This window comes from Agelaius tricolor, unplaced genomic scaffold (genome assembly GCF_023055355.1).
Source record: "Agelaius tricolor isolate 1412-34295 unplaced genomic scaffold, bAgeTri1.0.p SCAF_16, whole genome shotgun sequence".
In the NCBI taxonomy this organism is placed as follows: domain Eukaryota; kingdom Metazoa; phylum Chordata; class Aves; order Passeriformes; family Icteridae; genus Agelaius; species Agelaius tricolor.
Genome location: NW_027269276.1, coordinates 3,874,840 through 3,898,541, shown reverse-complemented (window position 1 = coordinate 3,898,541; position 23,702 = coordinate 3,874,840). Strand labels below are relative to the sequence as shown.

The 23,702-nt window shown below is 40.7% G+C and overlaps 1 protein-coding gene across 2 annotated transcripts in view; it reads right to left on the bottom strand.

The window, feature by feature from the left end:
- LOC139596756 (protein FAM169B-like) overlaps positions 1–19,003 on the bottom strand; it is a 38,874-nt gene extending 19,871 nt beyond the window's left edge. For both annotated transcript variants that reach the window (XM_071441262.1, XM_071441263.1), the window contains exons 1-3: positions 18,915–19,003; positions 6,923–7,056; positions 4,115–4,214 (exon numbers count right to left, since the gene is read on the bottom strand). In XM_071441262.1, coding sequence (XP_071297363.1) covers positions 4,115–4,214; positions 6,923–7,056; positions 18,915–18,948 — 268 coding nt within the window. In that variant the 5' untranslated portion in view covers positions 18,949–19,003. The remainder of the gene's footprint in view (positions 1–4,114; positions 4,215–6,922; positions 7,057–18,914) is intronic.
- Between the last annotated feature and the right edge of the window lie 4,699 nt (positions 19,004–23,702).

Genomic DNA, 23,702 nt, shown 5'->3' with positions numbered 1-23,702 from the left:
TATTCAATAATTTAAATGTGTGGAAGGGAACACTAGTTGACATAGCAACTGTCACATCACATTACTTGAGCAACCTTATCTATATGGATGCCTTCCTTGAAGAAAAACATTTCTCCAGATTTCACACAAACATATGTACTTTGCTTTTTGTTATCATTTTTCAAGTCAACATCTGGTCTGCAGTTAAATCCATCCATGCTTCCCCATACTCTCATTTTCATTTTATAATCAACTTTGAGGAACACTACTTCAAATGCAAACATGATTTGTGAGACCACATGTTCCCTCTCTCTCCCTTCCCAGTCTTGTTATTCTTTCCAAAACATTCAGTTAAGTTCACCTAATCACAGGAGATGGAGTTACTGCCAACACACATCACCTGCACCCTGTGAATCAGGATGTGTGTGGCTGCAGTGACCTTGCAACTGCAAAACCTGATGTGCTTGACTGTGCAGTTGCAAGACCAGGTGAAATGCATTTCAGGTCACAATTAATGGGGTTTACACATGCTCAGGTGGGTGGCTTGCCCTGTAAGCACCAGCTTGCTAAACCTCAGTACTTTCATCACCTGCACTCAGACAAACACAGAGTGTTGCAAGAAGCTGACAGGCAGTGGAGCACAGGATTCCACAGCACAGGGTGTTTGAAATCCAGGACTGAACTGAATTAGGCACCAAGCATAATGCAATTGTGATTATGAAATGTCTACTTTTGCTGGGCAAACATGGATCTCTTCCCAACTCAGGCCTGGATTATATTTTTACTTCCTAGGCTATGCTGGCCAAATGTTCCCACACTGGTGTGCAACTATTTAAATGAAATGTGCACATCAGGATTCTACACACGGAGCAAAGAAGAAAAAATAAAGCAACATCCAGCTTGGCTCTTCTTTTTCCCCTGCCTTATCTGAATTGCTGAAAGACATCCCTCAGTTACAAACTAAATAAAGGTGACGTTACATATGACAGATGTAATTAGAGTTAATAAATATCTAAGATAAAGTAGTGGCACTTTCTGTAAAGTCATCTCTACCTTAATCCCGTCACTCTTTCAGATTGCTGATACACTTAAAGAGGTCACTTTTGTAAGACTTCCACTGTGGAAATACTCTGATACTGGAGCAAGGTCAGAAATCCTACTCTGAATTGCATTCTGCAGCACTGACATACCCTGAACTAGCTGGGTCCCACAGTTCCCTGTCTTTAAAATGGAATAAGAGCATTTCTCACTCTTTTCTAGGAATTTTATCAAAACAAATATATTAAAGTTTGGGAGGCAGGCAGATTCCTGCTGGAATGGCAGCCATTCAAGTTTCTCAGATCTTTCCTGCTACCAGTAACATTTTCTTCTACTGTTCAGGCTTCACTCCGTGATTTGTTGCAAATGTCTTGTGATAAATGTTCCAAGGCATCTCACAGTTATTGTGAATTATTACATGCAGCATACAGAAAATGCCACAATAAGGTATGTTTATTTAGTGTTATAAAGATGTTAATCACCCATGTTATGCTCTGTAAGCCCTTACAATGCAATTTACATTCTCATAAAAATATCTGTACAGATATACTAACAGAACACAACACTCAGCCCATCAAAAATAAATTTAAAATGCTTCCAACCAAGACCAAGTCTTACAGAAAAGCTGCCATTCTCATTTTCTCTTTGAAATATGCAGATAATTTCAAACCACAAGCTACTCATCACTTCTGGACAACCCACCTTATCAAGATGATCAGAAATAAATCTCAGTGGTGGAATCCACCCCTCTTTAGACCAATTTTCAAGAATTAAACACCATCAAACTGAAACACAGTATCTGGGGAGAACCATGAAATTTACTTCTAAGAGTGCTCCTGCTGTGGAAGAAAACTAAAATGCAGAGGTATAGCACGGGTAGAGGAAGAGAAGATATTAACCAGAGCAAGATTGTTTCCCTCTTCCATCTGGATGAAACTTGTTTCACAAGAAAAGTGTAAAGCTCAAGTCAGGAAAAGAAAATTATGTAACTTGTTAAATGTTTTCATTTTCTGCCCTTAAAGTCAAATGTCCTTAAAGTAACAAAGACTAAGTTAAAATGTATTGCCTTTCTCTGAAGGAATTGGTTCTGAATTAATTTGAGCTGCTCACCGGTCAGAACAAAAGGTCATGTAGGCGAGCAAATCCAGGTGGAGTTTCCCCATTAGCACAGTCTGCCACCCTAAGAGTCAATTCCAAATCTGCTGAGCTGTTGGAAAAAAATTAGGACAAAATACTTCAAATGTATATACCCATCTGTATAGGTATGCACACACATCCCAGCAGGCTTTAAAGAACTAATGAAAATTTATTAACACTCATCTGAAGGAAAAAAAAAAATCACATCGGTCAAATTTGATGTGTGCAGGAAGACTGCCCACATGTTTATAGTATATAAAATCCAGAAACAAAGAACTTCCAGAAAATCCTTTAAATCACACTTTTGGAAGGAAATATCAGAAGCCAGGTCATGTAGCAGGCTCAGAGATCTCTCTGTTCCTCTGACTCTGGACTGGTAACTTGAGCTGAAATTTTGCAAGGGGGGGGGGGGGGGCGTCAGAGCAGTCAGTCAGGCTGTTGTTTATAATATTATAAGGTGTTTATTCTGCTAGATTTAAGCTTTTAATGAAGATAGCTATCATGTAATTTAGGCTCCAATTTGACTTGTTTGACTTGTTCCTGTGAGAAATCATTTTTCCTTGTGTGCTTGTATCTCATTAATACTTCTTGTTCCTAATACTAAATGAGATCATTTAACTGAAGAGCTGTGCTAAATGCACTTTCACCTGCATCTATTTAATAACTCTTTGTTTCTGCAGTGTAGTTACAGATCCCAATTCCTCTTGTGACGCCTAAACTAACTCAGTGCTGTTTTCAGCCATGTTCCTTTGAACACGAGTCAGGAGACGAGCACAACTGCAGCAAGAGCCAGTCTGGCCTCTGGTGTAGATGCTTCTCCCCTTTATCACACCAGTGTGTATCTCTCTTCAGAAAAACACTAATGGAATATATAAATTAGTGTCAGAAGAGTAATTCCACATCAATAGTTTTAGAGGGACCAGGAAGTCTTTTGACTACAGCTGGAACTTGGAAAGGTCTCCTACCTTGTCCTGTGAACCACAGCTCATTAGCAAAGGTCCAACTGAAATCCTGTGCAGAAGGAGCTGGGAAACTGCAGAGTTCACCTCTAACCACAGGTGATCTTAATCTGCTTTTTGTTCTTCTGAAGAAATTTCCTGGTCACAGGGTAGGACTGAACAATGAACACTTACACTAACAGAACCTGTTCTAGGAGTGCACAATCATTACCTGCCACATTTGGAACTGAACAGAGGATTCTGCTCTGCCTTTGCTGTATTATTAGGAATACTGGCTATTAATGCATTTCAGGTATAATTTATAGCTTATCCTTAAAAAAAAGAGTACACTTTTAATGACAGATGTCGTTAGTTGGCTGCTACATTTGGAAGCTGGGAGTTAAGGAGGTTTCATGTGTTCTGTATTTCTTAAGTGACACAGAGAGTCAATGCAGTTCATGTCCTCGTTGCAGATATGCCAAAAACTCTACAGCCCATTGCTTCACAACAACACCAACACTCCTCACCTAATCTACACACCAGTAGATAGTCCTCACACACCAGTACTGGAAATAAAAGTCAATTAAACCTCGTACTGAAAAAAATATCATAAAGCAAAAAGGAAAAAAAGAATATGAATCAGTAAGAAGCAATACAATTTCATAACTGTATTTTATTGTTTAAGGATTTCAGGATTCTATTCAAACCATAATGTGTTTAAATTTCACATCATTCTGAATTAGAAAAATATTATCCTGTTGAATAAAGTCAGAAAGAATAACAAACTTACCCGAGATTTTTCATCTATCAGCAGAGAATTTATGCATAGAATTTAAAAACCCTGATTGTCAATTCTTCCATCTAATCAGCAGCCCACTGACACAAATCCTTGACAGATAAACTGAAACCACTTCATATTCAAAACAAAACCCAGAATATTTAACTACATAAACAAACAGACCATCTTAAAGGTAAAGAAATTACAACTACTCAAATTTTGAAATATTTTGACCAATTCTAACCTGTCTCTTTATCCTTTGGATCAGTTAACAGCAACAGTTTGCAAGTAGGAGTATTTCGGTAGAGAGGGACAAAACATACACAGGAATCTTCAAGTTTAACCTGGAAAACAAACAAGCCCTGTAGCTCTTTGTACTGCAAAGCTCACAAGTATTTCACATATCAGATGCACTTATGACATGTTTTATTGACATGTTTTGCTGACGTGCATGGTACAAGCTTAGCACAACACCCTCTCAATCCTCAACTTCAAGGCACTGAAATAGACATAATATTCTAATATCATCCATAAGGAAAGTTAATTTAAAAGAAATCAAGCTACTGAAGTTAGTGAAGACCTTAATGCTGACTTGCCCTGGTTAGTACACAACCTGGCTTTGAGCACTGTCACACGCAGACAAATGGTGTTATGAAAGACCAGACACATCAAATGAAAACAAATACAACTTGCACTTCTTACAGCATCCTCCAGCTGAGTAGTTGTGGTGTTTTGCAAACAATGAATCAAGCCTCAGGGTACAGGGAGTATCAAAGCATTAGGGCAGTGCCTGGGCAGTTTATCTTCCAGGCACAGTGAGGGTAGATAATTGGCACAAGGTGGTTAAGCTGAAAGCAAAGCTAAAATCAAAATGCAGCTCTCAAGCTTCTGCTCTTAGACTAAACTTTTAAATGATGTGACACAAACACAAAATTACTGTGCTCAAACAGCTCTATATGCATAGAAATGACGATTTCCATATGAATATTGCAAATGCTGTCATGTAAGTTTAGGTAGAGGCAAAGAGCGTGCATGACTTAGCACAGTATGTACTGTACTTTCCAAAATCTGGTCCATTGTGTATGTGTGGGTGTGCCTCTCTCTCTAATTGCACCCATTTGTCAGTTTGCTATGAAACTCAAATCAGTCACGTGTTACATTTAATATTTCTTGGTACATGGAAGAAATATGAATATGGATTATTCTGGATAACAACTCTAAGCTGAAACCAGTGCTCAGTAGTTGATGAGTGCCAGAATCCTGGAAGCATCTATGCAAACACTGGACTCCAGGAAAAAAAAAAAAAAACAACTTGAAAACTGCTTGAAATCTGTATTCATGAGCTTGCCTAAATCTGGGGATTCAGTTGTTCTTTGCATGCTTCAAACATAACAGCATCAATGTCATTACAGCACCTGGGAGCATTTCCATAATGAAGAGGCCAGGACTACTTCCAATACTGCCATGATTGTTATTTTGTTTGATAAGGTAATGTGCACTTTCACAGGTGTTAACAAGAGCAGCATGAGCCAAGCACAGCTTTGTGTGTGGCTGCTGCCAAGCTGTGGGGCTCTCATCCTGACCTGCAGTAATCCTTGCTATTTGCGTCCTGAATGCTTGACCAAGCCATACCAAAAAGAAGTTCTGTGACCCCAGCAAAGGGGCTGACAGCCACTTAACTCCTGCTAAATAATTATTCACTGCTGCCAGTCCTGCCACTTCAAACCTGCTTTAATTCAGATGCAGAAGGGAAAGAAAATGTTTGGTAATGCAGCCATTATTCAAACACCAAAGGCCTCATCCCTCAGGTTGTGCGTCCACAATAGAGTTTGTTAGCTGGGATGTTCACTGGGAATGGGAGTTTTGCCTTATTACATTTGAATTATTTTAGATTACAAAACATCAACATTCATTGAGCTATTTATTATAGACTATAAGGAAAAAGACAATACAGCAAGAACACTACCATTACTTATGCCCTTGACTGGCTGACTGCAGATTAGATTAGAGCTGAATTAAATGAATGCAAAGAGAAATGTGTTGCTATGAGACTCAAATCAGTCATGTGATATGTTTAAGGGCTGGTGACAAGCCACAAAATCGAGACAGTTGTGAATCAAAAGCCAGAAGTCCACCTTTAACTGATCTCAGTGTGTGTGGCTTTTGCAGAAATACACAGAGCACTGCCTGGAATTTTAACCTCCTCTTCCTCCTACTGGAACAGCAAATGAACCTCTGAAAGTACAAGCAGGCATGGAAGGTAAGGACACAGAAGCCCTAAACTGGGGGATCTTCGCATGTTCACTCTGTATTTGGGCCCACAGGCTCCACTAGAGGGCATTAAAAGAGTATTTAAACCCCGTTACATTCCCAGCCCAAAGCCGAAGCTGATCCCACCTGGAACAGCATTTTTCTGGAAACTACTGCATATTATTTGCCTAAATTGCAGAAAAGCTACTGTATTCCAAACATTCATTTTAACTAATCCAATTTCTGCTTTGATAGCACAATAACAGGTACCTCAGCAAACCATTTATGATCTACAAAATTCCAGAATTGAAGGTTTCATAGGTTGACTGCAGTAAAAATATTTAATAGGCCTGTTCAGTCATCTCTATTCCACCCAGGTGTCTTAGGAACAGAATTCCTTTGGGAAAATCCACACTCAACATTACCAATATAAGTACTGGAAAGAATGGAAACAAAAGATAGACTGTATCACAATGCCTGTGTAAACTGCACAGCAGAGGCAGAATACAGAGCAGCACTGTGGTATAAATCTCTATAAAATTCGCTTTTGATTCAGTCCTGTCAGGAGGCAGGTCAAGATGCAAAGTTCACCAGAATACTTCAAACCCTCTTCAACACTCAGACTTGGAGTTTAAACTTATCTCTCATTTACAGCATGCAAATTATTTGAAATAATGCAGGATTTACTGAATTTTTCTGCAATCCAGCCATAGAAGTTTACCCCTATTAGCATATATGAGCACAACCAACAAACTAATCTGCAAGTATTTAACTTGCAGCATGAGAAACATCAGCCTACTACCTCTCCTCTTCCAGGGATGGAAATAACATCAGGAGTGGACAGTGACTTCTTCAAGAGTTTTTCATAGTATGTTTCAGCATCTGCTTGCAGAACCTCTGGATCTCCTGTTATTGTATCAACCAAGTAAATTCGACCTGGGATTAAAATAAAACACAAGATATTTTTACTTTTTATATTAAATAAAAAAACCTAAGTCTTAAAACCTCCCTTTCCCCAGCAGCTGCTTGATGTGGCTGGGCCCTTAATGATCTCATTAGAGCCTTTTGTATAAGCCTAGTCTAAAATAGTAAGGCTGGTAAAAATCTGCCTGTATGTTATTTTCTGTATGTTATTTACCTCTTGACATGCAACTTTACAAAGCAGAACCATGACAGTATCAATTCACATTTGTGTCCTTTGAATTCAACAAGCACACTCTCAAATTTCTCTAGGTGTAAGAAAATTGCTTTAAAGCTGGAAGAGCTTTAAAAAAATAAATTCTTCAAAACACAGCCTGAGTTTAGCACTGTCCAAAAATATAACAGGGAAAGAATTCCAAAGCTTCCATTCTTTCTTGGAAAACTGCCCCTTTTTGGGTCAGTCTAAGATCTGTTCTTTGTCATTAACTTTTTTCTCCTCCTCTTTGACTAACATCAGTTGGGCACTTTCACAACAATGAAATCATGTAAAAAATTTACCTACACAAGTCTTTCCAAAATAGTAACATCATCTTTTATGCAACATAACTTTGAATCCATGTGACTCAATGCTGGAGGGTATTTGTTAATTGCATGCAAACAAAAATTATATATATATGATGCCTGTAACCTAAATGCAAAGTCCAACTTGGTGTTCCTGAAGGAGCAATAACCTCCTTCTGATCTAACAAACCAGACTTTCTGGTGGCTCATCACCAGCTCAAGAAAAAGAACATGACAGGAGATGTGTTAGTAAACCAAATAGTGTCCAGCCACTGTTCTATCACAGGAATAAAATAGCTTCAATTCAAGGGGCTTTCAATCAACAAGCTGCACCTGCAACTCTTGTAAGCCCACGTGAGGACCAAATCTTCTACCCAGAGCTGTATCTTAGGTCTGAATCCCATCCCTTTTTAATGATAGTTTGGTCTCACATGGCACCTCCCTCAGTAAATTAAATGTGAAATAACTGCACTGATAGTAAATGGCTGAGACAAGAAATCTTAAAAGGACCAATGCAAGACCCATCTATACTAAGATTAACAAACTAAGAATCATATAGGTACCATACTGAAAGTGATACCTTGCCACATAAAAGCAGGAGCATGGGATTTGTAGTACCAGCTCAGACTATTCACCCATGGTTCCTCCACTCTCCCTCCAGCAGTGATCAGTATCTGATTCCTCAGCAAAAGAATAAGAATTTTTAAATGCTTAAAATGCTTTAAACACTATTTTCCTGCTCTTTGCAGGCAACCAGCTTCCATCCTGAGGCTTGGCAGCAGAGCTGTGTACTCAGAATGCTGAAGAGAAGCTGCTCTGTAGATGGGTTTCTAGCATGTTTGTACGTGACAAAATGGGAGAGAAAAGAGCATTGCAGCACTGGCAAGTCAAGTCACATTATAAAATCCCAGGCAGAACTTAAACACCATTGAGCGAAGAATTTATGTGAGGAGAGAAATTAAAGATTATTATTCAAAACTTTGGTAATTCACAAAAGCAAATTTACTGGTAAATTAATCCTTTACAAAAGAGCAGCATGTAAGACTTGAGTTTAGCACAAAGAACAATATTTGCCGTGCTAATAAATACAGTTCATGAGGTGCTGCTTACAAGGCTCCCTCCTGCCACAGTGCAGCCAATGCAACCTAACAGCACAGCCCAGTTCTCTCCTCACTGAACAAAGCAATTGACTTTCTGCTACATAATGTGCTTGTACTCCAAGGCAACAAGGACCACTCAAAGGACAAAATAAGGTCACAGATTAAATAATGAAGCATTAGAAGAAACTTCTGATCAACTTTCCATCAATGCAGCTTTGCGCAGAAGTAATCTTTTCCTTTAAAAAATGCTTTTAGATTTCCAGTGAACTTGTCTTTCTTGTGCAATACACTGGAAAGGCCCAAGTGAGCTAGGAGCATGTGCTCCTATCCAAATGGAACCAAAAAATTTCTTGTGAAGAAGAAAACTGTAGGTGGGAGAGAGAGACTGAGGCTGTTTTAGGAACAATATGGAACAGAAGTGTCACCTGAATTTCTTTTTATGTTAACTAATGTGTTTCCCATTTTTTCCCAGTATAAAGTGACAAAATAACATTTACATTGCTGTATATGTCCCTTATGCACTTCTTTTGTATAGAGGCACAAGAAAAAAACCTCAAAGTCTGTCCATAACTATTGTTACTAGGCATTCAACTAAAGCCATAATTATTGCTGGCTAACAGGGTGTTATAAAGGTTGCTAAAACAAATGCAAAATAACTTTGCTTTAGAGTAAAAGTAGTGCTGGTCTCTCAGGAGTACTTCAGTCTGAGGCCCAATCAACATCTTGGGATACCAAAATTACAACGTTCCAAGGACAGCCTGTTGACCTACTCGGAATTTCAGGATTTTATTTGAATTTCATCTTACCTAGCAGCAACAAAAGAGCAGCACATGGCATCCAGCCTGCCAGGGCCTTGCCAGCAGCTCCTGCGAGGGGCTCTGTGCACAAAGGGTTACCCAAGGGGAGGAGGGACCATAAAGCAGGAGAGTAAATTTAGAATGAGAGGCCTCCTGCACCAGAAAGATTCCTGACGTTGGGACTGACAACTTAAACAGCCAAAGCTGCTCAACAAGGTCAAGGCATCCTGGAGGTGGATGGTGCAGCAGCAATGACAGGGAGGGGGTGACAGATAGGTACCAGCCCTTGTCTTCTGCAGGGCATCTGCTTTCAGGGCAAAGGACATGGAAGCTTTGCAATTCCATAGGGAAAAATTATCTAGAGGCAAATAAATGAGAAACCCAACGAGCACATTTCCATTTCAGGCGTGCAGAAGAGATTTTAAAGCAAAAACTAGCAGCGCATCTGCTTCTCTCTTTTGTTTCCATGGAGCAGTCTGGGCCACATTCTCAAGCGAGGATGTGCAAGTACATCTCCTCTCACTCTGGTGATCTGTCATCAATTTGCACAAGAATCTGATTTTTTGAAGTGAAAAGCTTCAGCTAAAACCAGCTATAAATATCAGCAGGCACTGCCCATACAACTCAGTCATCTTTAGGAGATTCTACCCTCTAAAACCTCAGCCTAAAATGTCATACAACTCTGCCAAAAAGGAATAAACCAAGGCCCCTGCTTCAGTCCAGACCCCTAAACTCAGCTTTTTCTACTCCCACTGCTATTCTACTCTTTGTCTCCTCCAGAAGAGAGAACCGAATTTCATGGGGGTTTCATCAAGTGGACAAATATCCTCCTTGAAAGGTAAAAGTCAGACAAATTTTACTTTGCTTAGGACCCAAAAAGATCAATATGTGGGAATCCAGATATATCTCACCAGCACACACATGTTCTGCATCAGGTACATAAATGCAATCACAAAATGGGAGACAATATTCTACCCTAATGTAGAATTAATTTTTATGGATTAGAGACAGACCCCCATCACTACAGATCCAGGAAGATTTCATTCTACCTGTTAAAGTTAGCAGGAAATATTTTTCCATGGGCAGAAGAATTTATTCTCAACACAACAGAAAACACATGGTGCATGCAGTCATATGTGAAATTCCAGAAGTGAAACTACAGACTGTTGGAATGTCCAAAGGTAAAGGACATCCTTCCATCTAATCACATACTTTGAAGTATCTGGTTTTATTCTTGACCATGAAGCCAATACACAATTTACTAAACAAGAGATATTTCCTAGAACCACAGAATGGTTTGGGTGGAAAGTGACTGTAAAGATCATCTCATTCCAGCCCCCTGTCATGGGCAGGGACACCTTCCACTAAGCCCTGTCCAACCTGGCCTTGGACACTTCCAGGGATTGGGGGCATTTGCTTTAATTGTTAAGAATCTTCTATTCCTGCATTCACTTGTAGGTAAATAATACTATTCCCTCAAGCCACCAAAGTTGGTGATGCAGTTTTTTTCCAGACTAGACACAGCACTGGCTTGATTAAGATGCACTGAGCTATTGCTGGTCCTTCCTGGAAAGTCAGACTTGTTGAAATGCCCATTTCAGAGTAAGGGCATTTAGGATGCAGCCAGATTGTAAAGCAAAATACATCAACCTCACCGTAGATGAAGCATGAAAAGTGTTATGTCTGAAGTGAATTAATCATTTATCCTACAACTACTTTTTCATGTTCTACAAACACAGAGAAGGATACTACATGCATCCATTAAGAGCTGTATGTTTACAGAAGAGCCATCAGTCACCACAGAACTTGTATCTGGATTTTGTACATTTGGGCAAATTTGTGAATAATTTTACATGCAAAAATATGAAAAATACCTCAGTCAGATTTCTAGTGGTGTAGGAACAAGTGAGATAAAAAGAACTTAACATTTCTAAATTTCAAGTTTCATTATTTTTTAATTCAGTTTTGCCATTTCTATGCTTGCAATAGCAGCACTGGCTTTGTTTATTGGCTTTATTTTCATGCCAATACATTTCACAATAACAAAAGAGGGGAGAAAAAAAGAAAGAGAAAACCAAAAAAACAACTTCAGCAGGTTTTAAGTGTTTCTGATGATGTTCTGAGGGGTTTTATCCAAGTATTTTCCTTTTTTTTATTTTTATTTCAAAAACCACTTTGCAATATGAGACACACATGCACCAAAACAAAATGACAATATATCAGGTCAATATTTAGAAGGGAGTGTTGGAATTAAACCATGCAACTGAGAGCAGAAGTCCTAAGATTTATTCTTAACACAGGTGTGTTTTTGTGGCCCCTAACAAATCACTACATCTTCTGACTGGTTCCTTATCAGTTAAGTGTTTCTTATCTACCACTTCAAAGGGTGTGATGTTTTCCTTATCAGTGCCTCTGAAGCCACTATGTAAAATACCAAGAAGTCACATAACATAAATTGTTCTCAGTTCTCCATGGACTGCCACTGCCACACTACAGAAGCACACCCAGGACAGTGTCCAGGATTGAATAACTACTTTTTTTTGCCCTTCTGAACCATACACACGTGACTGAAGTGCCGTCTCTCACCCTCTCACAGGAGCAGGAGCTCTGTGATGAGCAGCAGGGGCTTCACATCAACTCTTCTCCTTCCCTCCCCACGAGCCTGAACAGCTCCAGGCATGTGGTTATCGTTAGACAACCATATTTGTTTAACCTTTCAAAGGAAGGAAGAGGTCTCTGGCACGCTCCCGGGAGTACACGCAGAACCTGACTCCCACATCCTGAATTTAACTGAGCAAATACATGCCAAAAACCCAAATTCTGGTGGAAGTGAAGCTGCAGGATCATAACAGCGTGTGGTGGCAGCTGAGCCAGCGGGTGAAAGCAGTGCTGTGGTATCTGTCCAGCACAGCAAGGCAGCTCTGCACCACGTGCTGCACATCATCCATGGAAACAGTGTCCTTCCACTGCTCTGCTTTCCCCCATTTCCAAGAGAACAAGAACTCTTGGAATATTCACCATGTAGGTTTCAGGGTTCTGTGTTTCAATCCCAAACTTCCATTCATGTATCACTTACTGTTCTATCACAACTCAAACGGCCAGAAGGGCTTCAGGAGATAAACTAAATAAAAGTCTGTCTGTAAACAATCTTCAACTGTGGAATTAATAACTTAAGGCAGAGGGGAAAAAATAATCCCAATCCCACTCTCAATCAAGAAACCTGTTTGATTAAATAGATGAGTTTTGTTATATGCGTCATTACTACAAATTTTGTCACTCAAATGGAGGGCAAACCAAATCCCAGGCACTGCAAACACAGGCTGCTATCCCACCAGCCATGCCATTCCCACAAACACATTTTTACTACTGATTTCAGAAAAGAAAAGAAAAAAGCTTTAGGTATATACATACCTTTAGCTGAACATAGATGAGAAAAAGGAAAACACCTTCAATTTTCACACTCTTCCATAAGCTCTGAAGGCCTTCCAAACCTTCTATTACCAGGTCTATAAAGCACGTGTTTTTCATTTCCCAAAACTTAAGGTAATCCACAATTTTTGAAATGGAAAAAAATAGACGAGGAAATTAAATAATTGATTTAATTATTTAGCTTTTTAAATAAAAATACTTAGCTGAAACCACATTAATTAAAATGTTTTTTGAAGGCTAGAAAAGCAAGTGCATATTGAGGGGAATCATGTAATGGTGACTGCATACTGAAGGGGTATTTCCTCCACTCTAGCCTGTATTAGTCCCATAATGAAAGTTCCAGCAAATAGGTTCCAACTATATCTGTTTCTTCTCAGATGGCTCTTTAGCAGTGTTACACTCACAAATATAAATCCACATCCGACTCATAGTACAAATAAACTAAAATACATCTGTGTAAACAGGCTACCCCTGTCCTATTACACACACAATGCACATCTGGACTGGCACGTTTAGCACAAAGTTTTAACCCAATGTAATTGAAAAAAGCTGAGGTATTACAGCCCAGAAACAGACTTCACAAATAAAAAGTGCAGCATACTGTTAAACCATGGAAGTGCTACCAGCTATAGCTATGACATATCAGAATTCATACTTCTGCACATTTAACTTTGTTTTTCACAGAGCTTAGATGTAAAAAAGAAAGAGGCAGCTTACAGAATAATTCAGGGGAAAATGCAGTGCTGGAGAAAAGGGAGATTCAGGACTGCCATTAATTCAGGCTTTGAGGTTCATGTTCACATCAGGTTTTCCAAAGAAAATTCTAATGATTCAGGATGATTGCTGCTAATACCTCTGAATTTGTGAACATCAGCATCAAGTTCTTAATAAATACTGGTTTTCATACAATCAAGAAATGGGCAGAACTGTTCCTGGAAAAGTCTAACTTTGATTACTGAAGGCAGAGGTATGGACTTTAGAATTATAAAATTATTCAGGTGGGAAGGGACCTTAAAGATCATCAATTCCCTGCCATGGGCAGGGACACTTTCCACTATGCCAGGCTGCTCCAAGCCTGGTCCTAATTGGCTTTGGAGTTTTCCAGGGATGGGGCAGCCAAAGCTTCTCTGGCATCAAACTTGTCTTTTCTTGCATATGGAAGCAAATACTCGAATGGCAAGAATTTGTCAACTTAATTATTTGCCTATTCCCTAAACAAAATAAAATACACAAGCTCTCCAGAACAACTGGAAAGAGGCTGATTTGAAGGAAAATGGCAGGAAAGATTCTGTGAACAGCAGATCTTTTATGAAGCACAAATGCAAATGCAGACAGTGGGAATTCAATCCTCTACAAAGATGGAAGGTAGAAAGGAGGATGCATTGCTCCAAAGTCCTCCTGTAACTTGAGGAAAAGGAGGAAAACAATGACTCCCATTGTGATGAACACAGAATGGTGAAATGGCAGGAAATGACAACTAAATTTGACAAATGGTCTAGCAGGGAGATGAATTCATCCCACAGGGAGAAGTCAGGGAGACTGACAGGACACTTTCAGAAAATGGCTGTGTTTGAATAATTAAAAGTTATTACTGAAACACACACAGGCACCAGGGCTAGGATTTAGGTACCACATCAAATACATTTCCCCTTTACTACCATCACCCAAAGGAAGTGTGAGAAACCTAAAGCCACGCCACACACAGCCCTTAACATCACCTCATACAAACCACGGCAGAAAGTGGCACACCAGGAGTACCTGAAAGCCCTGCTTTGCAATCAGAAAGGACAATATTCCCCAAGCAAAAATGTAGCAATAAAATGTGAGACAACTGTCTGGATTTTCAGAGATACCAGCTTCAAATGCCACATAATTTGACTGCAAATACTTTACATCTGACAGGCCTACTGCTCCCACCAGCAGAGAGCATAAGTCTGCCTAAGAATGCCTAGCAGCCTTTCTCCAAATTACTTGCAAGGACCAATTTGCACAGCCAGAATAATTTCAAAATAAAACAATTAATTTGGGGGGGGGGGGGGGGGGGTTGGGGGGGGGGGGAGAAGGAAAGAAACAAAAACCAAAATCCCTTCCCCCACTAATTTCGACTTTGCTAAATTTATTACATGGCTGCAAATTAATACATCACCTGCATCAGCTATCACAAGGCTGTCTCAGAACTTGCTTTAATAAACAGCTGCCAGTAGTGGAGGAAATATGTAAACATCACTCTTGTTTCTCTGTGCCATTGTGTCAGCTATTCTACATGTCTTTGAAGGTGCTCCAAAATCAGCATGGCTCTGCTTTTCCCTTTTTCTCTTTTTGGGAGGAGGAAAAAGCAGAGAAGGAAAGACAGGCTGGCAACAGAGGGCTAACTCTGTGCTTGCTGTGCTCTTGATAGTGAGGCTCAGTGTGTTCAAATTCAGTTTACACAGGCTCTTCTGTAAGGACAAAAGAAACCACTGCTGGTGGTTAAAAATGCAAAAGGTTTTGATTGCAATTGCTTGACAATCAGCCAAAGATATGACTAGGGGGAAAAACACAGCAAGGCAGCTATGACCAGAATGGAAGAAACAAGGAAAAACACATGGCTTGACTTCAGAGCAGAAAATTGACTTAGGCTTTGCATAAACGACATCATACCTCCCAGCCTGCCTTATCCACAGTCTGCCTGGAATGGGAACATGTAGGCTAAAAGCAGAGCCTATTAAAAGGCATAATGTTTCTAAACGGCATCTGTTACATCCTAATAAGCATTACTTAAAGGACACAGGCCTTAAAATTGCTACCAAACGTGCATTTATCTGAAACTGCTGCAAGGCAATCGTTACCACAGTGTCACATGACACCACTGGAATCTGAATAATAGAAAATGTTTTTATTTAGTTTGGCTTGAAATCATTATGCAGGAAAAATATGGAGGCACTTTCTGAGATTTTGAAACTGTGCAACTTCACAGGAATGAAACACCAGCAAGAATTACATCAGCGGAGCCATTTGCCATCTGTTGTCAGTAATACTATAAAGCCCAGCCACCAGACAGCAGTTTCAAAGGTTACAAACACAGCATTTTTAAGCATCCACAGACCTCTGGGTAACCGAGCAGGACACAGTTTCCTTCAGAGATATGTGCAACCTGAGGGTCTGCCAATCACTCTGCAAAGACAACACGCCAGAGCTGGGAATTGCCAGGCGAGGCGTTTGGAAGTCTCTCAGTATGCAACCTTTACACAATGTGGCAAACGCATACCAGCCTCATCACGTAGGTTCCCAGAACGCACCCGCAGCCATAATGCCTGCACACCTCCCACTTGCAAATTGAAACCGGCCAGACTTTCTCCTGTGCTGTTTGTTTTCCCAAACTTTCCCTCAAGGGAAGGAGTGTGTGCACTGAAATGCTGCTATGGAAAGGGACTCTGGTTTGTTTGCTGGGTTTGGGCTGTAATTTTCCTTTGAGGGAAGTATTTGGGATTTTGTTTCCTGATTTCTTTTCTTTCTAGACCGTAACTACATATTTATGTTAAAGACAGCAAGGTTTCAACAACTTGCCTTAGCTGTGGCAATGTTATGGCAGCCCTTACCTCTTATGTACACACAGTCTGAGTGAAATTCTACCTGTTCCATACATGAGATTTTAGTTCCACTGTAGGAGTCTGGCTGTTAATCAGTCTCACCTTAGAGCTCTGAGAAGCTTTTTTAGTTGCAGAGACCACATTCCTGACAGTGCCTATGTACTACCTGAATTTTGTGTTTCCACCTTCCAGGCTGTTGACCTCCTTCCTATAAACTGATTAACATGGATTTCATGGAGGGCAGGGAGATTTCCATCTTCCTAGAGAGACAGATGGAAATTTAAGGCTTCATTAATGCAATTGCCAAACTAGACATACAGGTTTCTCATCCACTATTTCTCAGGCTCCAGAGCTGCATATACGTGGTTGCTCACTGTTTCTGTTAGGTGGTTAACACATACAAATCTGCCTTTCAAGGTGTTCTGTAATCAAAATGAATTTGCAAGAAGGCTGAATTTAAAACGAGTACCTCAAGTTCTAGGTCAACAGCTGGCCTGCTTCTCAACAGCGAGGTTTGCCTGGGACCCGTAAAGGAGCTTAGAAACCTGGAAGTGTAAACATTCTTTCCCTGTGAAAAACAGTTACAGAAACAGCAATCAAGACCAAGTTGTAGCATCTCAATAACAGCACAACATGAACTGAAAAGCAATATTTGCACAAGAGCTAATGGCTGACTCTATGTGCTCTTAAAGTGTACTGCATATTCAACTTGCTTATTGACAACTGCTCCATAATTATTTTAAAGGTAATCTATGCAATTACACAACCACACCAAAACTCAGACAACACCTAAAAACAACATCAGCTGTCCCAAAAAGGAAGGGGATGGAATAACAACTATTCTAAACATTCAGTCTGAAGGTGACGGAAAAGGGAAAAATGTAGACATTAATCAAACTGCCCAACACTACAATGCTTCCTTGGACATGAAAACCCAAGTTCTATTCATCTAGAGATATTTTATTTCAGAAAATTAGTAGAACTGAGAATCCTTCCTCACTCGCCCAAAAAAACAGCATTATTGCAAATGTTTGACTTCCATAAGTGGTTGATAGGAGGGGAAAAATAGAGCAATCTGACTGCAGTGCATTTAGCCATGAGAAGCTAGAGGAACTAATGAACAACATCATTATTTTACTGAAGGGGATGAAGTAGGTGCTTTAGATAAATGGCAGCAACTTAAAATGTGTTTCAGAAGATAAATTCACTTTCTCTCCATTTACCTGCTAGCGTGACAAATTAAGAAAGAAGAGTATAAAAACAGAGCAGGAGGGAAAGCAGTGCAAAAGCTAACTGAGGTGATGCAATGGGCCCTTATCCAAACAAGTGCATGAACAGAGATTGTTGGAAGTCCTCCTAGCCAAACACAAACCCAGAACATTGCACATGCCAGACTCCTCTGGAAATCCATGGTGGAACGTGTACAGAAGATCCACCTATGCTAAAATCACGTTCCTTACCAAGCACTGGGAGCTTGGCCATTTGGGAACTGACACGATGTCTGCTCATTTCAAAGCACTGTAAATCCACCAGGTACTGAAGGGCTGAGTTCTGCTGGGCAGAGCAGCTCTTCATCCACTACCAGAAATACCAGCAAATCAACTCCTGCTGAAAGGAGATGAGGGGAGAGTGGCTTTTTCACAAAGAAGTTCATCCTCTATATCCATGTGCTTCTTGTTCTAGTCACCTCGTCAATAGCAAATGAACACTTTTAAAAGGAAGGGTACTATATAGTATATGTATAGAGTAATATATTTGTATACTAGACTTTGTACACTACTTTGCAGTATACAAAGCCTTTTACATCTCAACACCAAAACAGTCCAACTATTTTTGTGTGGTCAAGAACCAACGTGTTTACTGCTCCTTTGTCCCTGTTAAACCTTGCTGCTTTTGTTAAACCCTGGTTTTTGCTCAGTTTGGGTAAACAGCTGCCGATGGTGCTTTTGAAAATGAGTATTTTAATGCAGTGTTCCCAATGCTCCTTAATGGCTGAGTGCTTGAGATCAACTGATCTACAGGTGGATCTGATCCACCTGTGCTGAGACCCCAAACACACACTGCAAACAGGAGCTCGGGGATCATCCTCTCCCCAGCGTCACCTGCCGAGCCATAGCGGGCAGGACCCACCAGGCCGGCTCTCTCTGGGCAGGTTTGGACCAGCCGAACACCTGGAAAAGTCACCTGGACGCTGGGAAATGGGAAAATAAACCCTGCAGCACCTGCTGTGGGTGACCCTGCGCGCAGGGCTCGGGCTGTCCGCCTCCCCCGGGCGCTGCCGGGAGCGCGGCCGTGAGGGGCCCGGCCCCACCGGGGCACGGCCGCAGCCGACCGGGCAGAGCTTCCCTGGCCAGCCCCAAGCGTTTCGCGGCGTCTCGGCCGCCCGTGGCCTCCCCGAGCCGCCTCCTCCCTCTTACCCGCGGCGGCTCTTCCTCCTCCCGCGGCCGCCATCACTTCCTGCGGGGCGGCGCGGGCAGCCCTGGGGGCGGGCCGGGCCCGGCATGGGGCTGAGGGGACAGAGGAGGGCGGAAGGCGGGGAGCAGCCGGGACCGTGGCCGGAGAGGCGAGGGGAGCCTGGCGAGGCAGGCTTGGGCTCAGAGAGTGCCCTTAGGCTCAGGGAATGCCCACAGGCTCGGGCAATGCCCACAGGCTCGGGCAATGTCCACAGGAATGCCCTCAGGCTCGGGCAATGCCCTCAGGCTCGGGCAGTGCCCTCAGCCCCCGCCATCGAGGCACGGCCTTGGGAAAGGGCAGGCCCACGCTGCATCTGAGCTCAAGAAACTCCGACAAAAATCTCAAATTATTTCTTTTAAAGGCACGGAATGACAAACCATAAACCTAGCGCCAGTTTGTGTTAATGCGGGTGGCATGAGGCAGAAGGTTTATGAGGGGAAAATAACTGGGTTGCATGTGCCCTGCTAAGTCCTTTCTCCCTGTTATAAACAAAAAATTAAATTTAAAAACCTGTCCATACACAGCCATTACTTTTGCTAATACTGCAAGAAGACCAGAACAGCCACTCAGCAGCTTGGCTATATTCAATTCATATTCAGTTGCAATTTTCCCCATAAAAATAGGTATATACCAATGGATTCAATTGCTGAAGAACTAACATAAATAATCAAACAACATAAAATGCATGATAATTTCTATCCAAAACCAGACCCTGGCACAGCTTGCCCAGATCTGTGGCTGCCCCATCCTTGGAAGCCAGGTTGGATGGGGTTTGGAGCACCTGGGATGGTGGAAGGTGTCTGCCAAGAAAACCCTGAGTGAAACTACCATTATATATTTTTAAATTTACCATTTCTATGGATTTTGTTGTAGAAGAGGCCTCTTTCCACAGGGAACAGTGAGCTTTACACTGAAATGTTTGTGTCCTCTCTTTCTGTGACACCGCTTTCTATCTACATAAAGACCAGCCTCAGTATTTCCTGAGGACCATTTATTTTTATTAGAATGGAAAAGAAATATGGAGTTTTAGATCCTGAAAATTCTATTTAAAGTCCCATTATAGTTTAGTGTTAAATAGCATAACAGCTTGATTTCTCCCTCCTCTCATTAAGTGTTGAATAGCTGAGATAAAAATTGAAATATATTAAACACTTCCACTTCAAAGTTTAAAACACTGGTCAGTGCCTGCCCAATAACAAGAAATAAAAGAAATATATATAAGTAATAATAAAAGAGATAAAAATTAAAGAGCTGTTTCTAAATGAAGGGCCATATTCTGTTCTTCTTGCCATCTACTAAAAAGCTACTTAAGCAGTGTGCTGCCAGCTCTGCGGTGTGGTCAGAATACATTTGCAGAAAATATATTTTTCTCTTACTCAGCAGCAGTTCAAACAATTTTTGAAAGTATCAGACAAATGTGCAGAAAAATATTCAAGGTGATAACCAGGATTTTCATAGTTGAGTTGCTTCCATTTCTCCTCTACCTCAAGATGAGTGCTGTGCCAATCACATCCGGATGTAGCAAGAAGAAAAACAACCAGTGTTTAGCTGAGTCAGCTGTGTCTGTGACTTGCCTTCAAATAGCAAGGGCTTGGGTTCTTAATTATGGATGGGGAGATTAATTTGCACTGACCTCAAATATCCAGTGACCCTCAAATCCATTGTTTTGGGCCCAGATACCCATGGGAGTGCTAATATTAAAGCTCCAATCATACTTTAACAAAAACTTCAAGAGTGGCTTCAACTTCAACTGAAGAAATGTTAGGGGAAAGAAAAGGTTTCATTTCATCTCTGAATAATTTCTGAGTAAGGCCTCATTCAAATCTCTCAATTCTTTTTTAACTGTGTGGCACAGCTGCAGTAAATGCATTATTCCTCCAAGTATACTACCATGCACACAAAGCTTGGGAACATGAGCAACCAATTAAATCAGTGCAAAATTTAATTTCAGTGGTCTCTGTCAAATTCCGGTTTACTTAAACCGCTGGCATTCCTCCCACACTTGCACAAGCATTCACCAACACTGAATCAGAATCAGGTCTCAGAACCTTTACTTCCAATTCAGCAAACATCTGCTTAAGAAAAGGGACTAACTTAACTATTCAAGACAATACTTCTCCCCCCGTACAAATTTCTATCAGCTTCTTCATAAAGGCTTAGTGAATCAATCTTTGCTACTCTGTATTTCTTTTCTACTCCCTTTTGCCAGCTGTAAAAACTTTAAAAACTAGTACTACATTCCAAAAAGATCATATCAGTTGTTACAGAGTGCATGGAACTAATAGACTTACATCTCCCCTCTGGAAGAATATCTCATGAAATACCTAATATTTTACAGCATTCAAGCAATACCCTTCATATATATATATGTATAAAGCAGCTCTCATGTCCCAAAGAAAATAGAAATTCTCACTCTGGAAATTAATTAAGACTTTAAATCTTGCCTTATTCCTTACAAATTCTTTGTTCATTAGACCACCCTGTATTTGGATTTTTTTCTTAAAAAAAACCAGCACAAATCAAAAATAACTATGAGAAGACTGGTATGTGATTGCCCTGTTCAGAATAATAGGAAGTGTTTTAATGACTGGTAAAGCATAAAAATTAATGGATAAGAGTCGTTGACATAGGAGCATGAAGGACTGTAGGATTTTAAAAGTAATTCAGTGCTGCCAGTGGCAGATTCTGCCTTATTTAAAGCTGTTCTGTTTCCTCTATGAGAAGCTCCTTCAGCCCCAGCAGCCAGCAAAAGTTAATTCTGCAAGTTGTGTTAGGGGAAGAAATGGATGGTGGAATCAGAGTCTTTTAAATAAAGAGAATCCACACATCTTTTTGTGTCTCAGCACAGGATGATTTAAATGACAGACACAGGTCATGGCTGCAAACCTCATTCAGCCACCACCCAACCCAAGGGATTTCTTCAGGGATTTTTCTTTTTTTCCCCTAAGGTCTCACAATTACCAGCTCTCTTGAGATAATATAGTGGCTTTCTATTCTTAGCTTATTTCTCCCCTCCCTCTCTCTCTCTCTCTCTCTCTCACACACACACACACACATGTACACACACACACACTTCCTACTCAAAACAAGACCCAGTGAAACCCTCTGCCCACATAGTTATAATTCCCAAGAGAACTTGCATATGCTTTTGTTTTGGGCAGTGACAATGTGCATATGTTTTGATTTCAGGCCCCCCCCATTGGCTCTCAGGCTCCACTTTAATGAAGACAGACCAGCTATTAAACTCACCAGTTTCAGCAAGCTACAACCCAGCTTCCAGAGTTCTTCTGACCTTGCAAGTTGGAGTGAGATTTTCTAACATGTTGCCTGTTAAAGGGTATTACAGAGTAAATGTTTTGGTTAGGAAATACACACATTTTCCTGTTGGTGTTTGGTTTGAAAAGTGTACAGTGCTTGGACTCTTTCATAACAAGCCTGAGATAAAGATCAACAGTAGTAAGTCAGATAAGTGCTGTGAAGAGGAACAGCAAAGTTACCCCTGAGCTTACGTTAGTAAGGAAAAGTCCAAGAACAGTGGAAATGGACAGATAATTTTTTGTAGTCATTCCTCACCATTAAAGTGAGTCACAACTGCTAAAAACAGAATACCCACAGAGATATAATCAAACTGATTCAATTAATTTTCTGTTTACTTGCACATAAACAAGTGATGAAAAATATTGCTGGATATTTTACAGGAAATTTCTTAAGCTTTTCCTCTTCTTCCTAAATACTCCATGCCCGGGAGAGGAAAGAGTTTGGGGCAGTTCCAGTCAGTCAGACTTCTATCTTTAATAGAGACGTAATCATTTTTGCTTTAAAAGTTACATGAGTCACAAATCATCCCTGTCATGTGAAGTCAGACTCATCACAGTTGGAAGTAAAAAGGTGCCCTAAATGAAGTTTGCCACAGATACCTGAATTATGATACTGCTTGGAACTGAAAGACAAGAAGATTCCACCTTCTGGAGCACAGATATCATGGATTCAAATTCCAGCACTGTGGTGGTGACTGGTAAGATTTTTATTTCATTCTTTGAGCCAGAGATGGTATGCACGCATGCTTGATCTTTGTCATAAACAGTTTCCTGGAGGGAAAAAGAGTAGCAAATGGTCATACTAACATTTCCAAATGGAAAATAACTTGCTGTGCCTTCCTAAGAAAAATCAGATACATGTCAGAGGAAACAGACTGCAGTCTGCCCTCTTTACTGCAATCCAGTTTGGTTTGTTGTTCATTCTCTCCATGTTTTAATCTTTGTTGACATTCTCTCTGATCCAAACCACATAGCTCAAGGCAGTGCAGGCTACTATTAGATAAAGCTTACCCAAAAGAAGCTCTGAAGCAAGAAAACCAGGTTGCATCACAATGTCATACAGTCAGTGTCCAGAATTAGAGCAGCACATGGCAACTTTCAGGGGCTCAGTTTCATGGCAAGGTAAGGGAGTTTTAAACAGGAGATGCTGCCTCATCACTGCTAAACTAAACCATCCCATTTAAATATACCAAAGGAACATGCCTGAACATGCAGCACAAGGGACCAAATTTGGAGTTTCTCTTGTTGGCTCCAAGTAGTGCAGCATCACAGAGGCAGAAGCAGCAGCTCAGAGAGTGCTGAGCTTTAAAAGGTTAAAGCTCCTAAGGAATGCTGCTGCTCACTGTTCCTCTTGTTGCCACTGGCTCATCTAAGGGCAATCATTACACATATCTTGACATGTGAGTTGCTGGATAATTTTCCACTGCAGGTCAT